Source organism: Passer montanus, unplaced genomic scaffold (assembly GCF_014805655.1).
Source record: "Passer montanus isolate IOZ18808 unplaced genomic scaffold, ASM1480565v1 scaffold32, whole genome shotgun sequence".
In the NCBI taxonomy this organism is placed as follows: domain Eukaryota; kingdom Metazoa; phylum Chordata; class Aves; order Passeriformes; family Passeridae; genus Passer; species Passer montanus.
Genome location: NW_024367930.1, coordinates 5,629,092 through 5,645,385, shown reverse-complemented (window position 1 = coordinate 5,645,385; position 16,294 = coordinate 5,629,092). Strand labels below are relative to the sequence as shown.

At 42.9% G+C, this 16,294-nt stretch overlaps 1 protein-coding gene across 4 annotated transcripts in view; it reads left to right on the top strand.

Annotated features, from left to right (window-relative positions):
• The first annotated feature begins 3,874 nt into the window (after window positions 1-3,874).
• The window catches only part of UBP1 (upstream binding protein 1), a 38,679-nt gene continuing 26,259 nt past the window's right edge, over window positions 3,875-16,294 (top strand). For 3 of the 4 annotated variants that reach the window (XM_039714956.1, XM_039714954.1, XM_039714953.1), the window contains exon 1: window positions 8,067-8,529. In XM_039714956.1, the coding sequence (XP_039570890.1) occupies window positions 8,417-8,529 (113 nt within the window). In that variant the 5' untranslated portion in view covers window positions 8,067-8,416. Of the gene's footprint in view, window positions 3,992-8,066; window positions 8,530-16,294 lie in introns of those variants that run through there. The other variant, XM_039714955.1, reaches the window with a different exon arrangement.

Sequence of the window (16,294 nt, the reverse complement as noted above, 5' to 3'; positions counted from 1 at the left end):
GTCCCCAAACTTGAAGGACCGTGTAACCACATACCTTTATGTCTAGAGGTTAGTCAAGGGCAGCAGGTGTGGGTGTGGGGAATATCCAGTGTTTCACAAGGCAAAATAACAGATTTAGATGTATCTTGAGAAGTTTATCCTGATTTTAAAAACTCAGTTACAGTGTACTTGAAGCTGTACCCATGTACTGTTTGCAACAGATACCAGTCAAAACACAAGACTCTGAATAGGACAAAGAAAAGAAACATGGAATTATTTTGAATAATAATTAGTTTGAATAATAACTTTTTTCCTACATGTTCTATCTACTATATTCCATACAATAAAGCATCTATTATTGATAATGATCTTGTCAACCCTTGGAGGGGGAAAAAAGGCAAAATTTCCTCTTTCACAGTGCTTTTGCAGGTCCACAAGACCTGGTTGTGCTTTGCTTCTGTTATACCATCAGGGACAGTGGTCATGGTGGGATAGGATGGTTTGTTGCAGCAGCTTCTGTGGTCACACTCTGTCAAGCGTGAAATAATTTGCATACCATGAGGGACACCTGTCACACAGGCCTTGGGACTTCTACCTTTTGTAAGAAGCAGGTACTTAGATCAGAAAAGCTGCCATTTTTTCACCCTCCCTACAAACACCCCATCTCCTCGAGGCAGTAGTTTTTTTGGTATTATCAATGACTTGTCTGCATAAGGGTAATATTTGAAAAATCAAATGAAGGTAAGAGACTGAATGGGCACATTTGCTGTGATGCTCCTGTGTTTTATTACAGTCTTCTGTTGTGGTCAGGAGAGTCAAAGCTCTGGTAACAGCTGGGCAAGCTAATGACAGAGAACTGAAATCAGAGAACTAAAGCTCTTGCTCACTATCTGCATTCAGAATATATGGGCTGAACCCAGACCAGTAGCTGAATCTGCAACTGCTTGCCTGGGCTCCCCTGGGGTGGTTATTTTCAGTGACAGCAAATTTTCTATCTTGTTACTGAGAACAAATCTGCAACCCTGATATATGGTGTTTGTGTTACTTAAAATATGAAAATTCTAAAAGGGGTGGGAACCAAGTCTATGCTAAGGACAAAAAACAGGTGTCTCAAATGCTTTTGCTCCCAAGTTCTGTCTTGGACTTCACAAAAAAAAAAAAAAAAAAAAAAAAAAAAGACTAATCAAAACTGCAGTGTTCCTTCTCATCTGCATTCTGACAAATGAGCATCTGTCAAATGCAGTGGGCTGTGTGGGAGGGGAAAAAAGTGTTGGACAGTTTAAAGCCACATGAGCTCTGTGGGATATGCATAGAGAGGTGGAAGCCATTTTGTGGTAGAGCTCATTGAGTGAAAGGGAATCTGTGGTATTGCCCTTTCCATTTCATAGAAACACAAGTCACAGAACAAAAAATGCCTGCCCTCTACATGGGAAGCTCTTGTAAACCCCAAGGGAAGGTTGTGAATGTGTTCTGTGGGATGTGTAGTTCTCTTCCTGAGAATAATCAGTGCAGATGGAAATGGAGCTTCCAAATAAATGCACTGCATGCATTTAACTTGTTTGCTGAAATCTAGGGCTGAAGACAGAGTAGCTTTATTTTACAACTTACTGGTTTATGGAGCAAACTGGATACCAGGATATATATTCTTTTCCTACAGTCACTGAAATCAAAATAATTATTAAAAAAATAAAACAGTGATCACTGGGACATGAGCAGCCCTTTCGATCTGTGAGGATGCTTGTTTCAAGTCTGTTGTTACAGAGACATGTAAGAGGAACAAAGGAACAACTAACCTTGAAATACTCATCCAGCTCTCATCCTTGCTGGACCAAAGATCAATTTGTTTACACTAGCAGATCTGTGTCATAACAGCCCTCTTCAAGGTATTTATTTGCTGCTTGGAGGAGAATAATCTCTCAGAATCACTGAGGCAGCAGTCCCAATTCTTGTCTGCTTTCCTGGGCAGTGTCACCTGTGGGTGTTTGTTTCTCATCCCACATTTACAGTTCCTCTGCTATTATTCTGTATCATTGTATGTTGAGGAGATGATTCTGCCTCCACTCCACTCTGGTGAGACCCCACCTCCAGTGCTGCATTCAGCTCTGGGTTCCCCAGCACAGGAAGGACATGGACCTGTTGGAGCGAGTCCAGAGGAGGCCACCAAGATGATCAGAGAGATGGAGCACCTCTCCTGTGAGGAAAAGCTGAGAGAATTTGGTTTGTTCAGTCTGAAAAAGAGATGGCTTAAGGATTACCTTACTGCAGCCTTCCAGTACCTGAAGGGAACCCACAAGAAAGACACAGAGACATTTGAGTCTGTAGTGACAGGACAAGAGGGAATGGATTCAAACTTGAGAGTAGGTTTAGATTAGATAGTAGAAAGAAATTCTTTGCAATGAGAGTAGTGAGATGCTGGAACAGGTTGCTCAGAGAAATTGTTGCTGCCCTGTTCTGGAAGTGTTCAAGATCAGGCTGTATGGGACTTTGAACAACCTGGTCCAGTGAAAGGTGTCCCTGCCCATAGTACGTGATCTCTGTGATCCCTTCTACCCCAACCCATTCTATGATTCTAATCTTTGCTTTTTGTTTGCATTGTTTGATGTTAAGTAAATAGAGTAAATTAAGGAATAATTGTCTGAGATGCTATTTAAAAATCCCCAACCAATTATGCTTATTTGAAGCTTTTTTGGCTGCTACATATTATTATCATTTTAATATTAAATAATTCCTTTTTGTTTCCCAGAATCTTGCTCTCTGATGTCCTGATTTTTATAGCTTGTGTGTTGCCACAATATTGTAATACGTTTTAGAAGTATCTATTTATAGAATGAGCTGGTATTTAAAAACAAAAAAAAAAAAAAACAGAACCAAAAAAAATAAACAAAAAACCCACCAAAAAAATTAAAAAAACCCCAACAACAAGAACCAAAAAACTCAACCAAAATAACAAAACCACCAATGAACTACTACTATTTGTCAGTAGTCCTTCCTATTTCAAGCAGAATGGGTGCCCTCTGCAGGTAACTATTTTCAGATGAGGATTTTGGATGTGTGCCTCCTATTACTTCTGAGTGTCAAGGTCTTTCCAGTACCAACCTGTACTGTGTGTTTTTGTGTGTTTTAAAATTGATATTGCAATCCTGGCTGCAAATTCCAGCAAACAAATGGCACTGAGTGCACCAAGCAGCTGGTTTGCACCTAAATATGATTTTTCCCCAAAGGGTGGGTGTGAGGAGTGGTATTGGGTTGGTGCTGGAGTAAATATTTTTCCTGCAATTTGACAGTGTTTTCATCGTTAGGTTGGGGTTTTTTTAATCTTGGTTCGTGGCAAGAAGGTAACTTATAGGTTGCAGTTTGCCTGCCAGCAGAGTGAAATGAACGGGCAAAAAGGCTGCAGTTTAAACACTGCTGAGAAGGCATCTTTCTCCCTTAGAGAGAACTTTGTGTATTCCACCTTTTTTCTTTTTCTCTGCAGTCAGTCGTGCCTATGCAGGTTACAGTGCTCAAGGTCTCTGGATTGTGTGAAGAGGGAGCCAAGTGCAGTGAAACAGCCCTTTCCCTGGCTCTGTAACACAGGGTTTGCTTAGTGACACTCCAGGACGGTGTGGGGGGACAGGAGGAAAGAAACAGGGATGCTGGTGAGGTCTGAGCTGCACTTATGCCACATTGGTAGTAGAAAAGCCCTGCAGCTGGGCAGCAGCAGGAGCACAGTGAGTCTGGGGAGCAGGAGAGCATGTGGGGAGCAGCCAAAGCCATTGGCTACCTGCCTCTCCTGGAGGGAGGGAGGGACAACTTGCTGGCAGCAGCCAAATGTAAGGGTCTGGGAGCAACCCAACAGCAACTGCAATCTGAATTTGCATGTTTGTTTTCTCTTTCCTATCTCCCATCACTGCAGCGACCATCTCTTAGCTGAACACAATGCTTCACCTCACCCCAAAATGCTTTTCTGGCACAGCCAACCTGAACATTATCACCACCACCAGTATCCCACCAGTAACAACAGCTACCTGCGGTAAGTGACGAATGGGGGTGACTTTTAATCATCATCATCATAATAATTATAATGCTATAATGCACAGCAATGCAGACTGTACGTGCAATCATTGCTAATCCACAAGTTGAAGCCTTCAAATAGAGCTGGTGATTTGAAAGTAATTGGAGCAGTAGAGTCAATATGGTGGAGGCTTACTTTGCTGTAGCCCTACAATTTTCACAAGCCATGTCACTGTATGTGCATGCTGCTAATAGTGTTAGGAATGTTTTACTGCTTAATATGATATTCACAGATGTGGTTGGTTGGTTGGGTTTTTCTAATTACATTTGCAGTCTGTAGATAAAATTCCGTTCATATGAAATAACACAGACTTAGAAATACCTTGATGTCTCATATCTATTTTGATTATTTGCTGGAGCTCAGTTATCTGCAGGACCAGCTTTTGGGCTGCTTGTCGTATCAGTGCAGCTAAATGCTTTCCATTGAAACTCTCATGCAATATACAGCTTATTGCATCAGCATATTCCCGTGAGCTACGAACCTACTTAACCTCTGCATGATTGAAATATTATTTGTGTACAGTATTCAAATTTTCTTATAATTAAAAAAATGATTGTGCTTTGACAAGAGCTAGGCTCATAGATTACAGATAATCTTGATGTTAATTAAGTTGCAATTTATTATGTGGTTCACTCTTTGTATTAAACATTAGCTTATTACTTTTTGGCTAAATACAATGTACATAAACATGACAGTGTTTAATCATTTATCTTGAAGTGGCTTTTTCTATATTGGTAGCCTTACAACTACTGCTGAATCACAGCATTACTAGTTCTCCTGCAGAATTGTTGAGTAGCATGTTTTTATTAGAAATGTCTTAAGTTCTAGATTTTAAAACAAACAAACCAGCAAAAAAGAAACTCAAAGGAATTGAGGCTGTGTTTGGGTTCCAAAGTCTGAAACTAACGAAACTGCAGTAGAGTTTTATAAAATCACTCCATCTCAGTACAAAGGTAAGAGTGATTTGATATTTAGATTGGCTAACACAAATAGAGAGCAAACACAGTGCTGTTTATATTGACTCAAGCAATAAAGCAGAAATGAAGGACGGGTGCTCGAGTTCTCTGATGCAACCTTGTTTACAAGTGACATGCATGGCTCCAGCACAAAAGGAAGAAAATCACAAGAGAAAGTGAGGGTGGAAAGTGTCCACTCACTCCTCCAGTCTTCCCTTCTTCAGCCTCTGTTCAGCCACAAGGAGGTTGGTCCCCTCACAGCTTTTTTCAGGGCTTGTTGTCACGATGTCCTTGCCTTTCCTCTCCTCGCCTTTGCTCCTTATATTTGTTTCTATTTTCCCACCCTTATCTAAAAATATTCCATTTGAGTCCCTCTGAAGTTGCTCTTCCCACACATTTTTGAGCAGCTGCCTTTAGGTTTGGATGGCAGCCTGCATCTGTGTTTTGGTATTGAAATGCAGCGTAGGGGGACCCTTCCACCATCAATTACGGGCTGCGTACAGGAGCTGATCTCTAATGAAATTGCCCCTCAAGGCCAACTACCTTGAGGAGAAAGAACACAAACCAGTTCAGGCACGAGGCTTCAGTCTGGTCTGAATCACTGAGTTGCTTGGCTCTGTCCTCAGTCCACCTTTAGTGAAACAGCACACCTCAGTCCCACACCTGGACATCAGTAAGGCTGGTAGAGAAGCAGTCAACCTCAGGGGAGGATGCCAGCCAGCAGCAGTGATAAGCAGATGGAGAGGCATGTCCCAGGATCCCCACATCCCAGCAGAACTGTACTTGGAATGCTTTTTGTTTTTGCAAAAGCAAAATTGCATTGGCAAAATCAGACTTCCACTGCCTGCGCTTTCTCTCCATCACATCATGTCTCCACTTCCAGTCACTGGCTCTGCAGAAGTGGAATGGCAGGGCCACAGGCAGTGTTGTCTCTGACAGGTTAGACTTGTGGATCTGGCTTGCTCAGAAGCAGTTTGTGTGCATTGCTGATCCTCAGCTGCAGATCTGAGAATGGCACTGATCAAGGAACCTGCCCCAAAGAAACACAAAACAAGCCTGTACTTTAAAAACAGCAAAAACCAAACAACGCACACCTCTACAGGAAACTTGTTGTCAATGAGCCAGGGATACAAATAATGCTGAAGAAAAAATACCTTCCCTCTAATATTCATGTTTTAACAGAAAAAGGGCATTTTGTGTCCTAAAATACGTGAAGATAACATCTCCAGAAATATTATCAGTCACTTTGTTTATCACAGACAAGCTACACCCAACTTTTAAAGACTGGAATGCAAGAGGATGGGTTTCACTCTGTCCACTCAGGATACCCTCAGGAATGACTGGAATTTATGTCACAAGAAAACAATTCCCAGTATAAAAATCAGCAATTTACGATCTCATAACTGTTATGTAGCTATGTTGGCATAGGTCTAGCAAGCAGAGAAACCAGTTTTGCTATGCATAAATCAAACTGCATGTGGCCTCTCTGGTCTTATATCCTGTCAGAAGTAGAAAGTGCACTACTTTTAGTTTCCCACAAACCTTCTTACTTACAAAAATGGGGTTTTGTGTTATTTCTGCTGCCTGGGTATTGTTGTCATCTTGTCAGGCTTAAAAGAGGAATTTTGCCTGTGGTAATTTCAGTTCTTCTCACTCAAAGCTGTAACATAGTAGCTAGTGCCTATGTTAGTGGCCTTGAGCCAAGGCCATGAGCCCTTGCCTTCTTAATAAATTTCACTTTTTCTAAGGTTCCCCTTATATGCAAATGAACTGCCCAGACAGGCAGAGAATTCTTACAGCAATTACAGCAGGAAAAACACCAGTACTTTTTTTTTTTTGAGAAGATGGCAGTCATTTTAATTTGCAAACTGCCTTTGAAGATCATAAATTATGGTCTGTGTACCTCTCTTTGAGGATCCCATATGCACATTTTGAACAACAGCTAGTATTTTGTTCACCATTAATGAAGGTAGGGCTTTCCTGCCTTTATCTTTGCAAAACGTGTGCAATTGTACTTAAAGCATGTTACTGTAGGATCAAAATATGTTTTACAGTCTTAATACTGTTCTGTAGTTTGTTCTCCAGACATAATACTTTAATGAAGTGTTTCCTAAAATTATGTAAGTATTCTCTGAATTTTTTAATATGAAGGGATTTTTTTTTGAGAGTAGAGAGGGGCCTTCATCAGTATCTATCACTATCTGAAGAGAGGGTGTCAAGAGGACAGAGCCAGGTTTTTGGTGCTGCCAAGCAAAGGGATGAAAAAGGTCATGGGCAGAAACTGATGCACGGCAAGTTCCACGTAAATATGAGAAAGAACTTCTTTACTGTGTGAGTCACCAGGCACTGGAACAGATTGCCCACAGAGGCTGTGGAAATCTCCCTTGCTGGAGATGTTCAGGAACCATCTGGATGCAATCCTGTGCCATGTGCTCCAGGGTGACCATGCCTGAGCAGGGAGGTTGCATCAAATGACCCAGGGTGGTCCCTTCCAACCTGACCCTTGTTTCTGGAGGATCCCTTCCAGCTCAGAATATGCAGTGATTCTGTGGGGTTTGGCTGTTTTTCTGATAAGGCTCCTCGGTGTTCTCTGGAAAAACCAACCATGCAGTGGTTTGGGTTGGGAAAGGGCCTTTAAGCTCATCTCCTTCCAGCCTCCCCAGCCACGGGCAGGGACACCTAACACCGGGCGCCCCTGCTCAGGGCAGTCAGGGCCCGGGAGGTCACGGGGGCGATGCGGGCCCGGGGGCGGCAGCCGCCATTCCAGCGCCGCTCCCGCCCCGGCCCCGCCGCTTCCGGGGCGCGCTCCCGCCATGCCGCGGGGCTGGGGAGGAGCGTAGCGCGCGCTCGCCCGTCACGCTGACGTCACCTGGCGTGAGGAAGTGCCTCCTCATTGGCCGGGCTTCCCCCTCACCCCTCCGCGCCTGCCCCTGATTGGCCGTGCCGGCGGGGCCAAGCCAATCGGCGGCGCCGATCGCGGGCAGGCGCCGCCCCGGCAGGCGCTCGGGGGTGGAAGCCGCCGCCATGTTGTCGTGAGCGGCGGCGGCGGCGGAACAATCAAGTGTCATTACCGAATGATGCGGCGGGAGGCGCCGCTGGGCTGGGTCGGAGCTCGGGCGGCGGCAGAAGCGGCGGCGCTGGGCAGTGTCCGGTCGCAGGAGGAGGCGGTGGCCGCCCGGTCCCCAGCGCCCCGCGGCGGCCGGGCGGGCGCAGGATGCTGAGAGCGACCCCGCGCCCTGGTCGCGCCGCGAGGGAAGGGCCCCGCCGGGGCTGAGCGCGGAGTCGCGCCGGTGCCCCCGCCCCGCACGTGCTTTCCCCCTCTCCCCCGTCTCCCGCAGCCCCCTCGCCTCCCCGGCGGCGCCGGGGCCGAGCGGCTCCGCCCCGTTCGGCTCCTCCCGCGGCGGGAGCGCGGCGGGGCCGGCGGAACATGGCGTGGGTGCTGAAGATGGATGAAGTGATCGAGTCCGGGCTGGTGCACGACTTCGACGCCAGCCTCTCGGGCATCGGGCAGGAGCTGGGAGCCGGTGCCTACAGCATGAGGTAACCCGCCCCGCAGCTCATCCCCGGCGCTGCGCGCCGCGTCCCCGCCGGCCTCCTCGGGCCGCGCAGCCCTGCCCGTGCCGCTGGGCAGGCTGAGGCTGCGCGGCAAGGAGTTTCTCCTTTTTCCCCCACTTTTTTTTTTTTTTAATAATTTAATTCTGAAAGCTTTTCCCGAGGCGTAGGCGCGTGTCGGAGGGGCTCCCGCCCTGCCCTCCTGTGCCGCTGGCAGGTGGTGGCTCGGGAAGGGCGGGCAGCTGCCCGCGCTGGGGTGCTGTTCCCTTTATATGCGGAATTCCTGCCCTAAAACTGGTATTTCGCTGTGCCTTCGGGGTGTAACCGGACCCCGCTTTCCAAACTGTGGTCATCTTACACTCGGTACTTCTTTCGTGATAAACAATAGGTGTTTCCTGCCAGGTTTAAAAATGTTCTTTCTCGACCAGGTAGACGTAGAGTGGTAGTATGGTTGTTGTATTTTATTCAGTCTGTTTATTCTGTATTTCTGTGTAGCGATGGGGTTTTTTCTGTGTAGTATGTCCTTAGCGATGGGGTTTTTTTTTTTCCTTGCTGTGTAGCTCTCTGTTCGTAGTCAGCTTGGCGGTTTCCTTACCTTTTGATTGTTTTCCAGGTTTTACAAAGTTACTGTTTAAGTAGCATTTGGATGCGCGTTTTCGAAACTAAGTTAAAACTGTACTTGTTTGAGTAAATATCAGCTTGCTCATGGGCAGAACGTGCGGATTCCTGAGTGACGACTTAGTGTGAAAAAGAGAAACTGTTTTGGAGGCAACGACAGACATTTTAAGTCCAAGGTTTTCGACAGGGTTTGTTGGTGTTAAAGGATTTTCTGGAGAAGTAAAACGCTTGCGTTTGATAGTTTTGATGGCCTGGCCTTTGTAAAAGGCACGTTCTGTCTCAGGGGAAGCTGAAGCTTGCAGGTGACCACAAGCTTCATCCGTTGTGTGTGCTTTAAGGCAGTACTTCCCAGGTAAAATGTTTGGAAGTACGGTGTCTTTGCTGGAAGTTACAGAAAAGGGCTTCTGCTGGATAGAAATGAGGATAGTTCTGATAGTATTTGGTATTGCGAGTTTAGTGGGTTTATGGTGGGACATGTGTTTGATGGGGGGTTTGTTCTGTGTGGGGTTTGGGTTGTGTGTTGGTTGGTTTTTTGTTATTTTGAGGTTTTTTAAAAATTAAAAATAACGTTGAGAACTTGCCAGTTCAGAGAGCAAAGTGATTCATTTCTATAGATGAGAACATTCCTGATTTTATATTCAGCTTTTCTGGATTTTATCCCACTTCTGTCCCCTTTCTGTCTTTGCAAACCTTCAGACATTCATCCATGAAGTGGTGTGCCAGTTTTTGTGGGCAGCTGTGCCTGGTTGTTGCCTGGATAGGTTCTAAGAGCAGACCCCAATGGAAAATGCGTGTGCTTATGTTCAAGAACTGCTCTTCTCTGTCTTAATTCAGTTCTTTCTAGGATCTCCTATGATTAAAAGTTCTGCATTTTGACTGTTAGGTTTTTTATATTTTCCTGTGTTTTCATAACTTCATTTCTCATCCCAGTAATGCATTTACTTCAGATTCTAGGAACTGTAAGAATTATCCTTATTGTTGTGGGATAGATTGGTTTTTTCTGGGCAAATCATCCTGTTATGGTGGCTGGCTTTTTGTTACATATACCTGCCTATTGGAACATTTTGAATTACCACAGAAAGAGTTGTAGCCATTAAAAACAGCACTTAAGAAGTAATATTGTATAGTCTAAGCTGTATATTAGTCTTGAATCTTGTTACACAGTCTGCGGAGTATTTTTGGAAAAGATACAGAGTAGTGGTAGTATTTGTAGCTTAGGTTATGGACCCTATAGTTAAAGGAGTCACTTAATTGCCATTAGTGTTTGTTGGGCTCAGTGATTCTCAGCACGTGTGTCAGTTATTCTGTGTAGTGGTTAGATTTCTACTTCAGAGAAATTATGGCCTGTCAAGTGATGTGAGAGGGGAAAACCAAGAGAAGTGGCAAAGCACGAACAGGAAGGATGCTGCTCTGTCACTGTTCAGTGTGCCACTAGAAGTTAGTTACTTGTTGCTTTCCAACAAGAAAAAAAGAAGAAGAAAATTAAACATTGCCTAGAGGATAGTCCTCGGAGAACTCAAGGTATATGCCCCCTTGATTTTGTTAGGAAGATCTGCATGTAATTCCTTTAACTGTTGGGGTTGTATATAAAGGAGTTGATACTTCCTGGAAGTGATGTCAGTGCCCTTAGTCAGAATTTGTGGCATTACTGCTGTGTTTGTTCTTCCTGAGAAAGTTGCACATGTTCATTGATCATCAGTCCATTGTAAGATTTTTGTTAGAAGGCAGCTAAGTGCCTCCTAAATTTCAATTTCCCTGCGGATTCACACAGCTTTAAATAGTTTTCAAAATTTCCACATGAAGTCTCAAAACCCGTTTTTTCTGGTTGCTGTTCTAGCACCTTCTCATGCGATAAGAAACTGCCTGTAATTGCACAATTCAATTCAGCTGATAGTAACAGTTGTCAGATGTGTCAAGTAACACCTGTACCAAAACCCATATAAAAACATTGTACCCTTCAGTGATGCTGAGTTTTGAGTTAATTTAAGGGAGTTAATTTCCATTGATAATGGCACCCATCAGGTTTTCTTATGAATCCCTCATAATATCTGTTATAACACAAAAGTAGTTGTGTATGTTTGAGGTTCACTCATGGTTGCTATGAACTGCAAACAAATGAAGGTTATTTAAAGACAAGTTTTAAAGAACTGTCATCTTTCTAGCAGAATTCCATTTTTTAATCAGTTAATTATTTGATTATTAAATTACTATACATTGGGTTCATTGAGCATTAATAGACAAGTACCTTGATGACTAAATTTTTATGTGTAATTTGAAAGCTTTGTATATGGATTTATTTAAATGCTTGCAGTTCCAGTGGTGTTTGTAGTGGTACAATGCAACCCTGTCATGGGGAACTTGAACATTTTTTTCAAGAGTAGCTGTTTTGGTACATATTTGTAGGTTAAAACCTGGAGTGTATCAAACTAAATAAAAAAGAATGACTTCTGGTTCTGAAATGGAAAAGTCTGTACAAAAGACTATATGAAAATACATCCAGAAGAATGGGATGTATTTGGAGATCAAGTCAGTTTGACTCTGCTGCATCTCCCAAACTCTCAAGTGTCTTTGGAGAACGCAGCTGTCTTCTGCCTTGGTTGAAAAGAGGGAAAGCCTAATGCAGTCTTCAGTCTTGTCTCCTCACTGTGGTGTGGGGAGCCTTGGGTGCTGGGGGGACTTTGTGTGCCAGCCTCTCCAGCACAGTTCAGGCTGAAGTAACTCCAGGATTGTCAGTCAGGAGTTGGGGGAACATTGTCTTGCAACTCAGAGCTCACTTTTCAGGAGAGCTGTTCTCTTCCAACAGCTTTTGGGTCCATGACAGCCATTTTGGCTTCTGATAAACATGATTGGGTCATGCCAGTTACTGCCTTAACTTCATAGCTGCTGTGCAAAACCAAAAAGTAGTTATCTCATTCAGGCCCTGGTTTTGGCTGCTGTTACATTATGACAGACAAATTGCTGTTGATGTTTCCCCTAATGTCTCCCACTCTTTTGAGACTCTACTGCTGGTTATATTGGATTTTTGAAAGAGGAATGTTTGCTGATGGTATCGTGATTTTTTTTCTCTTCTTCTTTTTTAGATGTACAAAGTGTTTTCTGCAGAGGACATTATAAAACTTCTGTTTTGGTGGTCTGTTCTATTTTTTATGCATTGCACTGTAAAAAAATAATTTCCACTCACATATAGACTCTAAAATGAAATGTCAAGTACTGATTAGATTTGGAGCTGGATTCTTTGTGCAAGCACACAAATAAGTAAATACCTGTGAGGAAATAGGCATTTGAAGGAAAAGTGTATCCATAAACCTAAGCTTCTTTGTTCTATTAGCACAGACAAAACATGTTGAAAGATAAACCTCATATTCTAGATCATTGACATTGGCTTGAGTTTTTTTGTTGTTGTTTTCTTCCAAGTTGTGTGTGTGAATACATTACAAAAAGTCAGGGGCCAGTTGAATTTTTAAGGATAAGACTTCAAAGTGCAAAACTGTCTTCTCTGTTCCCTTGTCACCGCTCATGTTGGATGGACATAGCAGATTGAGAGCAGGGCAGCAGGTCTGCCTCCATGTGCTCTTCAGGCATTCTCCTACCTAGGAGCCATCTGTACTGGAGCCTGCTGCACGTGAGGGTGGCTGCCTGACCTCCCTGTGTTGGAGGAGTTGATTTGTTGTGGTGAACATTGTTACTTCTTTTCCTTAGAAGGAAGGACACAGGCTTTGTTGTTGGCATTTTCTTGTTTCTTTGATTGGTGATTTCTTGTATTTTGTGCCGGACTCCCCTTAAATTGAAGCCTTTCTCCATCTGAGTTTCTGTGTGATGGTCTGTGGGATTCCCAGGAACAGCATTACATTTGCACTTGTTTCTCATGTGTTGGATTTCTTGGACAGCTGCTGCAGGGAAGATTATTTCCCAGAAATTAATTCCACGGGTCTTTCCCCCCGTTAAACTTGCTTTTGTGGACATAGGGGAAGTGTTAGGAAGTACCAGGTTTCCCATTGCCTTATATTTTCCTGTGCCTTGCTCATACCTCTGAACCTCAGAGCTTGGCCTTGAGATCATAACTCTTAATTCAAAGACTGCTTGAGAAAAATTTTTCTTAAAAGTATTTGTCCTCGTAAAAAACATGCTTTAAAGTTTCAAAAGACCTGTTCAAAAGGCTTTGGGATGCCTTAGTATTCACACCCAAAAGTATACAATCCAGAAGATAGATAAGGCAGATGATTGGTAGAACATCAGTTTGAATTTTGTTGACATAGTAGTTCCTGTTCTTGTAAGGACAGGAAGTTCTTCATTTGTTTTTTGACCCTATTATTATTATTAGGGAGGGGGTTTTTTGTATGTGTGTCTTAGGGCTTTTTTTAAAATGCTTTGGACAATATGTGGAAAGAAGGTTTTAAAATTTTTAAGAAAGGTGATTGAAGGCTTACAAACACATTTCACAAGCATGGGGGATAAAATACATTTTTCTTGGTCTTTTTGTACTATGCTTATTTAGAGTACATGACACAGGACTTCTCACATGTGGTGCATCCCACTGGATGCTTTAGTTCAAGTAGTAGTGTTCACCTTGTTTCCTCTTCTAAGCCTTCTTGCTTTTCTATGGTGATGCTTCATGTATGCACCTCTGTAGCATAAGTAGCTAAGACTTGTTTTGGAGGATAGGTTTGCTGCCTGCACTTGGGGTGTAATGAAGACTGTTTCTGTTGGGGTTTTTCCTGGGTAAATTTTCCTCCTCCCTATAGGAAGAAAAGAATGCCTTTCATTTGAATGCTTTAGATAGCACATGCTGAGGAACTGAGATAAGACTTTTCTTACTAGAGCTAATAGTTTTAAAAACTTGGTCTCAGAGTTCCTTCCATCAGGAGAGAAAACCCTGCTAGATGTACTTTCTCAAAGGATGTCAGAAAATGTAACAAAAGATGCTACTTGTCCTTGCAAAGGCTACTACTCACCCATGCAGCAGCTTGCTTGCAGTTCTAAAGTTCAGTTATGAGACAAGTGAAGTCTCATGAGAGTAAAGACAAATCATGTCTTTACTCATGAAGTAAAGACAAATGAGTCTTTACTTCACAAGATCGAAAGTTAATAATGGCAAAAAAGGAACAGAATCAGTCTCTTCAAGCTCTCTGTTCTCCTGTAGTCTGAAATAATTTCAACAGTGGCTATTTTGGAACACTTGGTTTTCCTCCATCTGGGCTGCTCTGCCAGTGGGCACTTCAGTTTAGTAAGAGGTTCTTTGCTGTGTGAAATGACTTAAGCCAACCTGTCACTACAAGTCCCTGTTTCTAATCTGTGCTGGCCTAGCAAAAACAAGATTTCACCAGGTGAGTAGGAAAATGACTAAAGGATGCCTACATTAGTATGTGTAAGCATGGAGGCTGCCAGGGATCGGCTGTGGGCAGATGATTTGTTCTGCTGGGACATTGGCTCATTGTAATGGGGGTCTGGGAGGAAAAAGGCTGGAACTGACAGGGCTAATCTGATCTCTGTATTGTGTTTGTGGGATGTCTTTATGGGTGGTTTTTTTGATTGTTTCTTGTTGTTGGGTGTCAAAATAGAATCAGTATAAGATTAGAGGTGGTAAAAAGACTGATTTAGCATCTCCATAGTTTCTGGTAAAGTTACTAATGCAATAGCATATGTTATATGCAGTTTATCATCTTTAGTTTAAGTAAAGCGCACTACTAAAAATATTAAGTTTCTGTTTCCCATTGTGAGAAAAGTCTTTGCATCTTTTCTTCACCTGTGCTGCAGTTAATTTTATTTTGTAGAAAATGCTTGTCGCTATGAAATGTAGCTAGCCCCTATTTAAACTGATCCTTCAGGTCTTATTTTGAAATACTTTACTCCTACCTTATTGACGGTTTTAATTGCAGCATTAATCTGTTTTTAGATGGGGAAACAGTGTATGTTGAAATGCAAAAAACACCAATATTTCATTCTTTGAAACTGAATGAATCAAAATATTATTGAAATGATATTTATTTAAAGATGGTCTAGGAAGGAGTTTACATTGCACTGGCTTGTCATTTCCTTTGGAATGTACTAGTACCCAGAAGAGTTTTATAGGAAAAATCTGCCTTGTGATATCTTCTGGAGTATGTTTTAGAATGGTGACATTTAAGAATGAACATTGTGCTTTCTTTACAGCTAAATTGTGGGGTTGTAGAGCTGGATGTCTTTATTTTTCCTTCTTCTTCTGCAGTGGCAGTTAGTCATTATGCTTTGTAAGTATTAGAAAAAGCTGGTTTAAAGCTGCCTAAATTGGTGTATTTGTAGGCTTCCAATGCCATGTCTCTTAGCTAATTCATTAACCACATCACACTTTCTTAAGCCAGATCAGCTACATTTTAAACTTCGAATTGTGAGTAGAAAATGAAGGCTTTAAAGATATTTTTCATGAATACACAAAAGACTTCTCTTTAATCTTGTGTGTTATGTGAAGGCAAGTGCTGCAGAACTTAGTTGAGAATTGTTTCTGCAACGGAGAATTACAGGTAATTTATTTGGTGAGATACTTCTCGTGCCTTGGTTGTTGCACTTTGACTCGTGTGTGTATTTTAAACATTGCCATTGTTTCCATGTTCTTGCCATTTTAAAGTTTCTCCTCATAATGGCACTTGTGTTTTGGGTGCTGACGTTTGTGGCGAGCATGGGTTCCTGGTGTAGCAGTCCTGTCTTGGGATGGTGCTTCCCTCTGCTTGTCACTCTCACTGCACTCCCTCTTGTGTTGGGCTGCTCGTGCTGCCCTCCTGGTGACATCAGGGCTTGAAGCAGCTCCTTGTTTCTTCTGAGTCATCCTCAAGGAGCACCCACCTATCTATGGATTTTGCTGTCCTTACACAGATCCTTGGCTCTGTATGAGAGAGCTCTTTTAAGGGTGTCCACTTCTCTGAAGTGGTTATTTCACATATTCCTTTGTAACTTACTTAATTCTCCTCTGGCCTACAGTTTGAGGAGGTGGTGTCAGAAGTAGCTCGGACACGGTTCAGTAGGCTTGTAATGCTTTTTTGGACAGTGTACTGCCTTGTCCTGCTTACATCAGTCTTTGTAGCATCTCCTGTGGTTTCTTCCTAGTGGAAGGAAACCTCTATGGGTGTCTTTTTTTGGTCTCTTTTTGGGGAGACATGGTATA